Here is a 13611-nt window from a genome sequence, read left to right on the forward strand (position 1 = left end):
AAACATAAGCTCAGTAAATAGCATTTCTAAATAAACCTAATACTGGTAATTTTACGGTAATTTACCAGGATTGCTGTGTGAAAGGGGCTCTACAAACATGGTGTTAGAAATGCCAAGATCATGGGCTTGATTCCCAGGGAATGCATGAACTGATCACATTTAGATCTGAAATGCAATGCAAGTTGCTTCGGATAAAAGCATCTGCCAAATGCACTAAAACATAAATTGGAAATGTTTTGTGTGTTTTTGCAACGCAAATTATGGACTTGCACTGCATTAATCAAGTCTGATTCAACTGCATCATTAGAGAAGCCATAACATGACAATCGATTCATTTCAGATTCAACCGTGCCATACTGTAGTCACATGTCTTTCTCGTGGCATCATCGTGTTTGTTAGGAACGTACCAGCTGGTGATGTAAACAGCGTTCCAGTTAGAAATAAAACACTTATAGGAAGAGGAACAAACTCAATGTTATTCACAGAACAACGGGATCTGTTTGTGCTTTATAGACTCCGTTTGCTGGACGGAGAATCTCACATGGGTTTTTGAGGAGGTTTTTGAACTTTCTTCTCGTATGATCCTGCGTGCTTGTATCCAGACACGTATCCGGACGTGTCCACCACTTCCACTCGCCCCGCCTTGCCCTTCCCGCGGCCCGTCTCGTCAAAACGCTCCTTGTGCGATCCGGTGAACTTGGTGGTGTCCGTTAAACGGGACACGGTCGGGGAAGCCACAGCTCTCTGTGAGTCCAGAAAGAGACTTGTGATCAACTGTGTTTTATAAATTAGTCTCTTCTGCTCACCAAGGCTGCATTTATTTGATCAAAAATACAGCAAAATTAGGAAATATTTTTACAATTTAAAATAACTGTATTCTATGTGAGTATCTGTTAAAATATAATTTATTTCTTTGATGCACAGCTGTATTTTCAGCATCATTCCTCCAGTCTTCAGTGTCACATGATCTTCAGAAATCATGATAATATGATGATTTACTGCTCAAGAAACATTTCTGATTATTATTATCAAAGTGGAAAAGAGTTTCCCAGACATTTTAAGTTAATGTTTTAATAATTTAATAAATACAAAATAAAAAAACATTTGAATGATTGCAGTTCTCTGATTTCAGTTCATGGTAACATTATATAAAAGTGAAAAAAATAAAATATTAAAGATAAAATTAATAAAAAATATAAAGATAAAATGCAGGTTTTATTTTTATTATACATATATTATAAAAAAAATTATAAGCTTTTTTATCAACACATAAATCCCAGTTTGCATTTATGCATTTAGTAAATAATAAAATATCTTATATTATTAAAGATAATATAAATAAAAAATCCAAATACGAAAAAAAAAAAATATATATATGTGTACATTTTTATATATATATATTATGATTAATTATAAGCTTTAAATATTTTAAATATATTTAAATTATTTTTAATATATTTTAAATATTAAAGATAATATTAATTAAAAAATATATAATATAAAAAAATATATAAACAATATATATAATTGTTAAAAATACAGGTTTTATTTGTATGATTTTATTATATATATTATTAAAATTATATAATTAATTATAACACATGAAACCCAATTTACATTTACATATTTAGCAAAAAATAAAATATTTGAAATATTAAAGATAATATTAATAAAAAATATAATGATTAAAAATACAGGTTTTATTTTTTATCATATATATTATTTATATTTTATTTGGTTAATTATATGCTTTTTATCAGCACAGGAACCCTAGTTAATATTAATGCATTTAGCAAAAAAAAAATTGTTTTTAATATTATAAATCATATTAATTAAAAATATAAATATTAAAAATACAGGTTTTCTTATATATATTATAAAAAATATGTATGATTAATTATATGCTTTTTTATCAGCACATGATCCTCAGTTCAGCGTTTGAGAAAACAGAATCTATCAGCATTTATTGATGTAGAGCCAGAAGCTGTGTGCTTTACCGTGACTCCAGCTATAACGGGCGACTTCCCTTCGATCATCTTGTAAAGCTCTTGCGCGGCGTCCTCGCTGCTCTTATCTTTGAAGCGTTTCCCGGCCAGCTCCGCCAGCGCTTCTTTAAACTGGCTGTATGTAATCGTGCGTGCAGATTTGTTCCTAGAAAACAATGACAAACGGATGATAAATCCGTGGCATCAAATATAAATACAGAGCAGAGCATGCATGCAACACCTGATTAAAAGAGCTCTTTTCAAACACCACTGGAGTGACAATGAAATCTTCTCATTCTACAATTTCCTCTGCTCTTGACTCCAGGCATGCACTTACGGCCCGTAAAGAACGGTGCATGGTAACACGAATACAAACAGCCTTTAACATAGTGTTCAAAAGCCATAAAGCTGGCCGTTTCATGGGAACAAGCTCTGGGTAAACACGCCTGTGTGGATTTATAATGAAGTTGATTTCTTTGCGGAGCAGTTTTGTTTGTGTGATCCTTCAGTGCTGCTGTCTAACGTCAGCCGCGGTTCTCTCTCACTGCTCATGTGCAGAATGCTAGCAACATTACCCTACATATGCATTTATTAACACATGAACTAAACAGCAATATTACCCTACATATGCATTTATTAACACATGAACTAAACAGCAATATTACCCTACATATGCATTTATTAACACATGAACTAAACAGCAATATTACCCTACATATGCATTTATTAACACATGAACTAAACAGCAATATTACCCTACATATGCATTTATTAACACATGAACTAAACAGCAATATTACCCTACATATGCATTTATTAACACATGCACACATCACAACAGATACAACAGGCTCCGTTTGGCTCATGCATTAAAAAAACAGCCGAGAAGCATCAAAACATTTCTTTTTCATAAAATTTGACACATATTGTTGCATTTTTGCTTTTAACGAGCACTTAATCAGCTGATGAAGTCATGATTTCTGTCTGAATCTGAGCTGGAATGCACTGATTAGTTAAATTAATATTTAATGTTTTATTTTTTTCTGCATTGAAACAGCCAGAGAAAATTACAGATTTAATGGAAAAACTTATTTTTTAAAGTTTTTAATTGACATTTGAATGCATTTATTTAAATACGTGCATTAAAGCAGATATACATTAAGGCTTGTTTGTAATGTGCTAAATTTTTTTAAATTCTAATTTTGTAAAAAACTTAGGATTTTTAATGAGATGTTTGAACTCTGCATCATCTAATTAGGTAATATTATATATGCAAATTATATGCACATTTTTTTCAAGATGCAAGGAGATTTGAGTTAATATTTCAATAATGTAACGAGTTCACATGACCTTTGCTCTCTGATGGTCATGTGATATGCAACTATTTCATTTTCTTTATTAGTTGGTGTTTAATTTATATATTACATTTTAAAAACTATGCATTATTATTTTTTCATGATATATTAATTGTAAGCTTTTAATCAACTAATGAACCCCAGTTTAAATTTAGATTTACATTCATTCATTCATTTAGCAGATGCTTTTATCCAAAGCGACTCACAAACGTTTTTTTTTTAAAAACAGGATTATATTTTTTAATTATATATTTGAACTCAGCATCATCAAATTAGGTAATAATACATGTGCAGATATGAGGAAAAAGCTTTATCAAGCATCATTAACATCATTCGGAGGGGTTTTAATGTGTGCCTTTAGTTCTGATGCTTTATGACTGTAGTCTTGATCTTTGGCTTGAGCCTCTGAGCACACACACACACACACACACACACACACACATTGGCTCATGCAGTCAGGCTCAAATAGGTCAGAGAACAGCTGAGAAGCATCAAAACATTTTACTAAAATAACTTAATTTTTGCTTGCTCGCTTTAACATAACACAAGAGCTGGTTGAACTACAGTCATGATATTTTCATGGTGTTTTTTCTCACTTTATAGGAAAAGACCTGCATTAAAATGTGTAATAAATAACATTCAGGTTTGGAATGACTTCTTTTTTTGGTTGCACTTTTCCTTTAAATAAAAATGCATGTCACATATTGCATGCATTCATTCGTCTGCCTCTCGTTTCTGCTCAGCCACATTGTTCTGACGCTGTCTGGCAGAATAATCTTTACTCTCGGTCAGTGAATCTCTTCACCACTGTGGGCTTGATAAAAGGCAGATGATATTCTCTGTGCATGAGTACTACAAAGATTTGGATTTGGATAAACCAGCACTACTATCTAAACATCTGAAGACTGGATGTTTAGGGCACGTTATTAAAATCTGGCCCTACTGAAGCAGCGATGACTCTCTCTGTCCTGAAGTCATCAGGGTTATTCAGCATGAGCCATCATGACCTGTGGCTGTGGGGGAAGAACCAGAAAAACATCAACACAGCACCACTCCTCTTCACCGCACAGTATTTCTCAGGCTTGTTACATTTTAAATTTAATAATAATAATTAATTAATTTAAATAAATCATTTAAAAAGCTTAAATAACATTTACAATTATTTATTTAATTTTCTTTTCTTTTTTTAAGAATTTATGCTTGCCTTGGCAACTACCTGAAATAAAATTATATTATATATATATATATATATATATATATATATATATATATATATATATATATATATATATATATATATATATATATATATACAATTTTTTTCTTATATATATATATATATATATATATATATATCATATATTTTATTTCTGGTTTTTTATTTCTGTTTTTTTATGTTTATTAATTAGTATTTTATTATTTCGAAAATACTGCATGCACAGATTAAAAGCAAATATTTTACTGTTAAAGGAAATTATGACGGTTACACTCCTACACGGAAAAACAAGCCTTTTGCACTTATTTAATATTTTGACACATACTCATCTATTAACATGCACATATTGCATAATGCACAGATTAGCTGAGAAATGCAATTGTATCCCTCCTTTGGAGCAGTCTGCCTCTGATACAGCTGATTTCTGATGTAATTTGACATGCACATGAAAGGGATGACTAAATGCACACATTTTAATCTGTCACTCACTCACGTCTTCCCTGAAGCTGCTGTGAAACAGTGATGCATTAACAGGACAATCAAATGTGAGTGTGTAAAAGTGGGTCAGATGACCAGGTGTGATTTAAAACCACATTTGAACACAGTCCAAATCAGATCTCACAGCGTCTTTGCTGTTTACACGCATGCAACATCTGTGTTTATCTGTATGCCACACACTGTGCCAGATGTCTGCAAGAAAATTCATTTGATTGACAGTATAATCACATCCTACGTAGATAACACGGAGCTTTTAAGGCACAATGTTTAGGCCAAAATCAGACAACATCGCATGCATGCTTCAAAGACAATGCAATCCCAGGATGCATTGCAAAAAACAGGAATGCATGCACTGCATGTATAAAATATATACTGCTTTGAATGCATTAATGCTCCTGCATAAAAGTGCATGAATGTAAAATGTAACTGCATGTATATTTGCATGGTGTGCATCTCAAGTCTTAACCTGTGCGTCAAGAAATGATTGTTACTTTTACTTCCACAGCCTAATTGTTGTGCTCTAGTCTTAAATGTGGTGCAAATGCTGCCTTACTTGACTTTGGAGAAGACTATGTCCACGTCTGTGAGGGTGATGCCCTTGCCATCGATGACGCCGCAGTCTTTACACAGTTTGGACCAGTTCTTGCCGTTCATGTCTCTGCCGGTGGCTCGTGTGTCTCCGTGGATGGCGAAGCGGCGGAAGGACTCCTCCAGCGCGGTGATCTCCACAGGTGTTTTAGCTCCCGCTCCTCCGTCGCTCGTGCCGTTGGAGGCGGAGGACAGGCGTTTGGCCGCGTGATCCTTCGGGTGCTCGCTGTGCGGACGCATGGGTGAACTGTTGGGTACGGTGTGTTTGGCGGTCTGGACTTTGAACTCCTCCATGTTGCTGGTGAAGATTGTGAACATTTATAGTTAATATTGTGTGTTTGCGCATCGTCCTTTATAAATGACACGCTGTGTTAAAAATATATTTAGTTATTGGCTCAATTCAGTACATTGCATGAAATGGAAACATTTATGGTAAAATGTGCATGGTCCCTTTAAAAAAAAAATATAATTAGCTATAATTAGCATAATTGACATCATATGTAGTAAATTATCAAATTATAATTTGAGTAATATATATATTATATATATATCTCTCTCTCTCTCTCTCTCTCTCTCTCTCTCTCTATATATATATATATATATATATATATATATATATATATATAGAGAGAGAGAGAGAGAGAGAGAGAGAGAAATTCTATAATATAATAAAAAATATACATTTAAACATGATAAATTTTCATATAAATATATATATATATATATATATATATATATATATATATATATATATATATATATATATATATATATATATATAAATATAATGAACATAATTATATAGTACATATATAATAAATATAATATATAAAGTGTATATATATATATATATATATATATACATATATATATATATATATATATATGTGTTAATTAAAATGTATACATAAATTATAATATATATAAATTTATTTTTTTATGTATTTAAGAGATGAATCTCCCATAATTCCCCTAATTCACCCCAAACTCCTGAAAATGGAGCCAAACAACATTAAGAAGCTTTACAGGATGTACAAGTTTGCAAACCTTAAAAAGTAATTTTATGTGAATTTCTTAGCCAAATCCATTCCTGTTTTCCCAACTCGATGTCCATCTGTTGTGGCCAAATCAATTTTCAAAATCACAAGCTTTTCAGGTGTATCCTACATAATGTTTACTCAAGAGCATGTGTTCTCACATGTGTGTAAGCATGACATAGCTTAGCTTAGCATCTCTAGTCTGACCTTTGCCCTCTGTTGCTCCTCCAGTGCCTCGACCCCACGTCTGCGTCGTTCGCTTTAATTTGCTCTTCGTTCTTCTTGATGCAGCTGAAATGAAAATGTGAGTATTTAGCTGCTTAAAAGTAAAGAGCAAAACAACAACGATACTAATATTAGTTTGACATAATGTCTTATTTCCACCACTGTGATTATGTAGATATGTGCTGCAAGCTTTCATCTCAATAACGAAATAAACACACAGCCAAAATGACAGCGGTGAGAAAGCAGCAGTTCAGAAAGCATCTGATCATAGCGATGTGGATAGGTATGGACCAGATCTGCAATCGGCTCTACAGTCACGTCACGTTTAAAGCTTGATCTAGCTCAGACCTGTTTTAAGAAAGCTAATGTTATAAATTAAATAATTTATCGGGAAAAAAATGGAGTCAAATCCTAGCACCACAAGTCGGAAGCAAGCCAACTAACTAGAAGCATGAACAGCTTTCAACATTAAAACAAAAGAACAATTATTGATAATTCCAATTCGGAAAAGAGATTGTCAAATTTGGGACAAGTAATTTAGATTGATGGTCAAAGAGATGAAAAGAAACACCACCTAGTCTCGTCAAACTTTACTTTTATTCTATTCTTTTACTTTTCTTTTCTGTTGAAAGTTTTGTGTTCTGAGTTAAGTATTGCCAATCGCTCTGTCTCCGAGTCTGACCTGGTGCTTTTAATATAAAGTTTAAGCTCACTGAGGAACTCCATGCGAGGGTTAATTAAATGATTGATGTATGTTCATGTCTATGCATTTTCACGTATTGCTGTAAACTTGGGATTCCACATTTCAATTCTCTTAAACTCATCTTTCCCTAACTTTCGATCTTCCTGCAACTTGTGTGAATGTGTGTGTGCGTGTGTTTATGTGTTAGATTAGTTTATATGTCTTAGATTTATCTAATAAAGCCGTATCCATATTGAAAAGAGAAGTATCTTGTGTTTTGTGCTTACAAGTTAATGTCTTAAACAGTCGATCTTGTTACTGTGCTGATTGATAATGTTTTGACTATACTTAAAATATTAATATCCATCGCAGAGTTGATGTTATGTTGCAATTGTACAATATTTATAATTGTTTGACACTCTTGTTTCGTTTATCATTTAGACTATTTGTAACTCAGTATTTTAACTAATTGTAAAAGTAGAATAATAGAACAAAGCCTACAGATTAATCGGCGAAATAATCGACAAGTAGTCGATTAATCGATGAAATAACCATTAGTTGCAGCACTAAACTCGAATGTATGTATGTTCTGTACTATAATTGCCACGGTTTGCTTTAATTTAATGCATTGAACTTGAACGCTTTTGTTCTTTAAATATATATATTAGTGCTGTCAAATGATTAATCGCAATTAATCGCATCCAAAATAAAGGTTATTGTTTACATAATATATGTGTGTGTGCTGTGTATATTTATTATGTATATATAAATACAAACACATGCATGTATATATTTAAGAAAAATATGTAATATATATATATATATATATATATATATATATATATATATATATATATATATGTATATATATATATATATATATATATATATATATATATATATATATATAAAACGTGTATTTTGGATGCGATTAATCGCAATTAATCGTTTGACAGCACTAATATATATATATATATATACACACACACACAAACACACACACACATGCACACACACACACACACACACACACACACATTTACACACATTTTAAACTAAAAGAAAATCTTGAAATATAATGTAACGTTGTTGAACATTGTTGTGTAATCATAAGCCGAAATGGTGACAAAAACTTGATTATTAAAAAATAACATCGTTCTCGTTAAACCTCATTTAAATAAACAAAAATTTGTTTTTTTATGAGCCCAAATAAATACAATGTTCTTGAGAAATGCCCATCCCTATGAACACAGACTACATCAGACAACGGTGCTCACCTCCCCGAAGCTCCCATAATGCACTGCAGCACCAACCGCATTAACCCTGCGATGCCATGGCAAACACTCTTCAAGGCCAAAGCTTTTCTATGTTTCAAACCACTAAGTCAAATGTTATGGAGCACAGTCTGGCCCTCCACTAGCAGTTTCTTCAGTCCCGAGCCAAACGAGGGTTACGTCATGCATCCGTAACGCCGGACACTCGGGCTACAGGAGCTGTATCTGTCTTTATGGTCACACAACAGAGCTCTGTAGGCCCAAGTGAACTCCTCGAGTACAGTCAATGTACAAGAGGACCCTCAAAATCCACTTAAAGATGTCCCCATTCAAGAGCATTGTGTTTTACTTGTCTTTCAACAGAGAAACAAACCTTTCTGAGTTCGTCTCAATCATGTCATTCAGCTCTATGAGCCCATTGTGCCGTCTAGTGTACTACACACACTCGTGACATCGCCACTATCTCTGGTGTGAGTGACGCGGCCTCAATAAATGATAACATTCTTATCTTTCTGCTAAAAAAAGAGTGGCCAGAGAAACATGGAGGAATGTTTTAGTCGGCTGGTGTTTTTGCATTGATTTCAGACGGATTCATTCATTTGTTTGGAAAATAATATTTTGCTTTGGGTCCATCAAGTTACAAATAGAGAAAATAATAATCGAATTGAATGAAGCATGTTTTATTTGTATTTATAAAATTGTATTATTATATTAATATTATTTTATATAATTTAAGTATATATTAATTTACTTTTGTAAGAATGTATATATTATATATGCACAATAAATGTATGGTTTTTCCACATAATGACATTACTATCACAGATTTTTATCATAATAACAATATAATATTTTAGGATAAAACTTTAGCTCTTTCTAACAATTTATTATTATATGCCTTCTGGATGTTAACGGGTCAGCCTGCATGTTTTCTGTAAAAATACTTAAAAGTTTTCTGTAAAATAAAATGCATTAATTATTAATAATAATAACAATATATTCTAATTACAATATTTTTTTATATGAAATTAATTCTTATATACTTCATTATTTTCTAGTGTTATTTTTATTACAATAGTAATATTTGTCATTTACATTTGCATTTAGTAATAATAATCATTATTAATTATTATTAGTCATATTGAAACTTGTGGAGCCCTGCAAACAAGCACAGCAAACCATATATATAAATACATTTTAAATCTATTTTGTGATATATATATATATACACACACACACACACACACACACAATAAAAGTGACGCTTTCTATGAAAAGTGTCAGTCTAAATGACCATACTATTGTCATATTAGTCAAAAAAACATATTTACAAAAATGAAACGAGTGTTGCTTTAAATACTCTTATGAACACACCCAGTCAATATCACTCCTGCTATCATTAATGTAATAAACCAGACACTGTTAATAACTGAAGTGATAACAACAGAGTGCTGTCTGATGCTGGAGGAGGCTCTGGGAGAAAGATGGAGCATTGCTTGTTTGCATCTGCACAGACCTCAAGAGAATCTGTGATTGGTGGAGCACATGATGACATGCATTCGCCTTCTGGTCATGCATTGCACAGATGAGAGCGCGCACAATAACCTGACCTATTTAAAACAAAACAAAACTATTTATGTGCGCGATATAATGGAATTAAAAAAAAAACCTATAGATGGATGAATGATTAGAAATATAGATGGATGGATGGATGGATCAACAGACCTATGGATGGATGGATAAACTATAGATGGATGGATGAATAGAAATATAGATGGATGGATGAACAGACCTATGGATGAATGGATAGACTATAGATGGATGGATGAATAGAAATATAGACGGATGAATGGATTAACAGACCTATAGATGGATGATTAGAAATATAGATGGATGAATCAACACTGATAGATGGATGGATGGATAGACTACAGATGGATGGATGGATGATTAGAAATATAGATGGATGGATGGATCAACAGACTGATAGATGGATGGATGGATAGACTACAGATTGATGGATGGATGGATTAACAGACCTATGGATGGATAGACTATAGATGGATGGATGAATAGAAATATAGATGGATGGATGGATCAACAGACTGATAGATGGATGGATGGATAGACTACAGATTGATGGATGGATGGATCAACAGACCTATGGATGGATAGACTATAGATGGATGGATGAATAGAAATATAGATGGATGGATTGATAGATGGATCAATAGACCTATGGATGGATGGATGATCGGATCAACACTGATAGATGGATGGATGGATAGACTACAGATGGATGGATGGATGATTAGAAATATAGATGGATGGATGGATCAACAGACTGATAGATGGATGAATGGATAGACTATAGATGGATGGATGAATAGAAATATAGATGGATGAATGGATCAACAGACTGATAGATGGATGAATGGATAGACTATAGATGGATGGATGAATAGAAATATAGATGGATGGATGGATCAACAGACTGATAGATGGATGAATGGATAGACTATAGATGGATGGATGAATAGAAATATAGATGGATGAATGGATCAACAGACTGATAGATGGATGAATGGATAGACTATAGATGGATGGATGAATAGAAATATAGATGGATGAATGGATCAACAGACTGATAGATGGATGAATGGATAGACTATAGATGGATGGATGAATAGAAATATAGATGGATGGATGGATCAACAGACTGATAGATGGATGAATGGATAGACTATAGATGGATGGATGAATAGAAATATAGATGGATGAATGGATCAACAGACTGATAGATGGATGAATGGATAGACTATAGATGGATGGATGAATAGAAATATAGATGGATGAATGGATCAACAGACTGATAGATGGATGGATAGACTACAGACTGATGGATGGATTAACAGACCTATAGATGGATGATTAGAAATATAGATGGATGGATGGATCAACAGACTGATAGATGGATGGATGGATAGACTACAGATGGATGGATGATTAGAAATATAGATGGATGGATGGATCAACAGACTGATAGATGGATGAATGGATAGACTATAGATGGATGGATGAATAGAAATATAGATGGATGAATGGATCAACAGACTGATAGATGGATGAATGGATAGACTATAGATGGATGGATGAATAGAAATATAGATGGATGAATGGATCAACAGACTGATAGATGGATGAATGGATAGACTATAGATGGATGGATGAATAGAAATATAGATGGATGGATGGATCAACAGACTGATAGATGGATGAATGGATAGACTATAGATGGATGGATGAATAGAAATATAGATGGATGAATGGATCAACAGACTGATAGATGGATGAATGGATAGACTATAGATGGATGGATGAATAGAAATATAGATGGATGGATGGATCAACAGACTGATGGATGGATGGATAGACTACAGACTGATGGATGGATTAACAGACCTATAGATGGATGATTAGAAATATAGATGGATGGATGGATCAACAGACTGATAGATGGATGGATGGATAGACTACAGATGGATGGATGATTAGAAATATAGATGGATGGATGGATCAACAGACCTATGGATGGATGGATGAATGGATAGACATGGACGGATTGATGTATAAATAGACATATAGATGGATGGATGAATAGACATATAGAAGGATGGATAATGGATGGGTAAACTTGGATGGATTGATGGATGGATGGTGGAGACAGATGAATAGATAGACTTATAGATGGATTGATGGACAGACGATAGATAGATTTCATCTATATGTTAAGTTCTATATTTCAGATCTCTACTTCTGTAGATCTTCTCAGCTGGTGTTTATGTAAGTGCTCTGCAGCATAGCAGCGTTATATAAACTCAGCTCGAGCATCCTGAAGAAACACGTGACCACTGTTATTGTCCTGAGCGCGCGGCGACGCTCACAAACACAACAAACCCGCGCGCAATTACGCAACAAGGCAAAAATGAAAGTAAAACGAACGGACTTCCGTGACAACCGTTAATAACAAAGCGATACATCTGCACGGTCTGTTTTTTGTTTGTATGTTTTAGGTAAAATTATAAAACCATAAACACGCTCGCGTTCAATCTCGTAATATTAGAGTTTTAAACGCGATGAGGAGAAACGCGCGGCTGTAGCGCGGTCTTACCTGAATGACGCCTCTGTCGTGTTCTTCTTTCTGTCGGTGTTTACAGTAGACATCCGCGGGAACGAGATGCGCGACGCGACGCTCGCTGCGATCCTCGCGTTATGTGCGCGGTGCTGGTGCGCGCACTCGAGGATGATCAAACGCCGCGCGATGATTGGCTGTCACCTCAAACTAGTTCACACGAGGAAAATGTTTGTTAATAATAAACAAAAACCTTTTACTATGAGCTAATGTATAAACCAACAATAACAACTTTATTCCACGCTTTTCTGTGCAAAGTCCCCAACTGCTTATATTGCACCACATCTAACTTTCTAAACTGATTAATTATTAATAAGGTGCTTGAATATGGAAGCATCCAGATCCAGTGTGTTTGTCCCTAAACATGATTCTAAACAAATGAATGGAAAAACTGAATGCAGGAAACATAAGTTAATAAACAGCGATGCATAATTTCACTGGGATTGAGAATAAAATTTAAAATCCACGAAATTGTTACAGAACTACATAATAATATAAGGGAGATCAGGACTAGATGACACACTCTTTATTTTGAGCCAGGAATTTCAGACGTTAAATA

The 13611-nt window shown here is 33.6% G+C and overlaps 1 protein-coding gene across 1 annotated transcript; it reads right to left on the minus strand.

Annotated features, from left to right (window-relative positions):
* Positions 1-414: 414 nt before the first annotated feature.
* Positions 415-13199, minus strand: LOC113059384 (tubulin polymerization-promoting protein-like). The gene is made up of 5 exons (XM_026227850.1): positions 13032-13199; positions 6887-6970; positions 5608-5940; positions 1998-2151; positions 415-744 (listed from the first exon to the last, which is right to left on the minus strand). The coding sequence occupies exons 1-5, from the start codon at positions 13082-13084 to the stop codon at positions 538-540; spliced, it is 831 nt and encodes a 276-aa protein (XP_026083635.1). The 5' UTR covers positions 13085-13199; the 3' UTR covers positions 415-537.
* Between the last annotated feature and the right edge of the window lie 412 nt (positions 13200-13611).

The sequence above is a fragment of the Carassius auratus genome, chromosome 41 (genome assembly GCF_003368295.1).
Source record: "Carassius auratus strain Wakin chromosome 41, ASM336829v1, whole genome shotgun sequence".
NCBI classification, from domain to species: Eukaryota; Metazoa; Chordata; class Actinopteri; order Cypriniformes; family Cyprinidae; genus Carassius; species Carassius auratus.

Excerpts from the sequence above, each read along its gene's own strand:
- LOC113059384 (XM_026227850.1), bottom strand. The coding sequence starts at position 13,084 with ATGTCTACTGTAAACACCGACAGAAAGAAGAACACGACAGAGGCGTCA. Across the intron at positions 2,152-5,607 it reads ATAGTCTTCTCCAAAGTCAA|GAACAAATCTGCACGCACGA; the intron begins GTAAGGCAGCAT and ends ATTGTTTTCTAG. Across the intron at positions 745-1,997 it reads CCGTTATAGCTGGAGTCACG|AGAGCTGTGGCTTCCCCGAC; the intron begins GTAAAGCACACA and ends CTGGACTCACAG.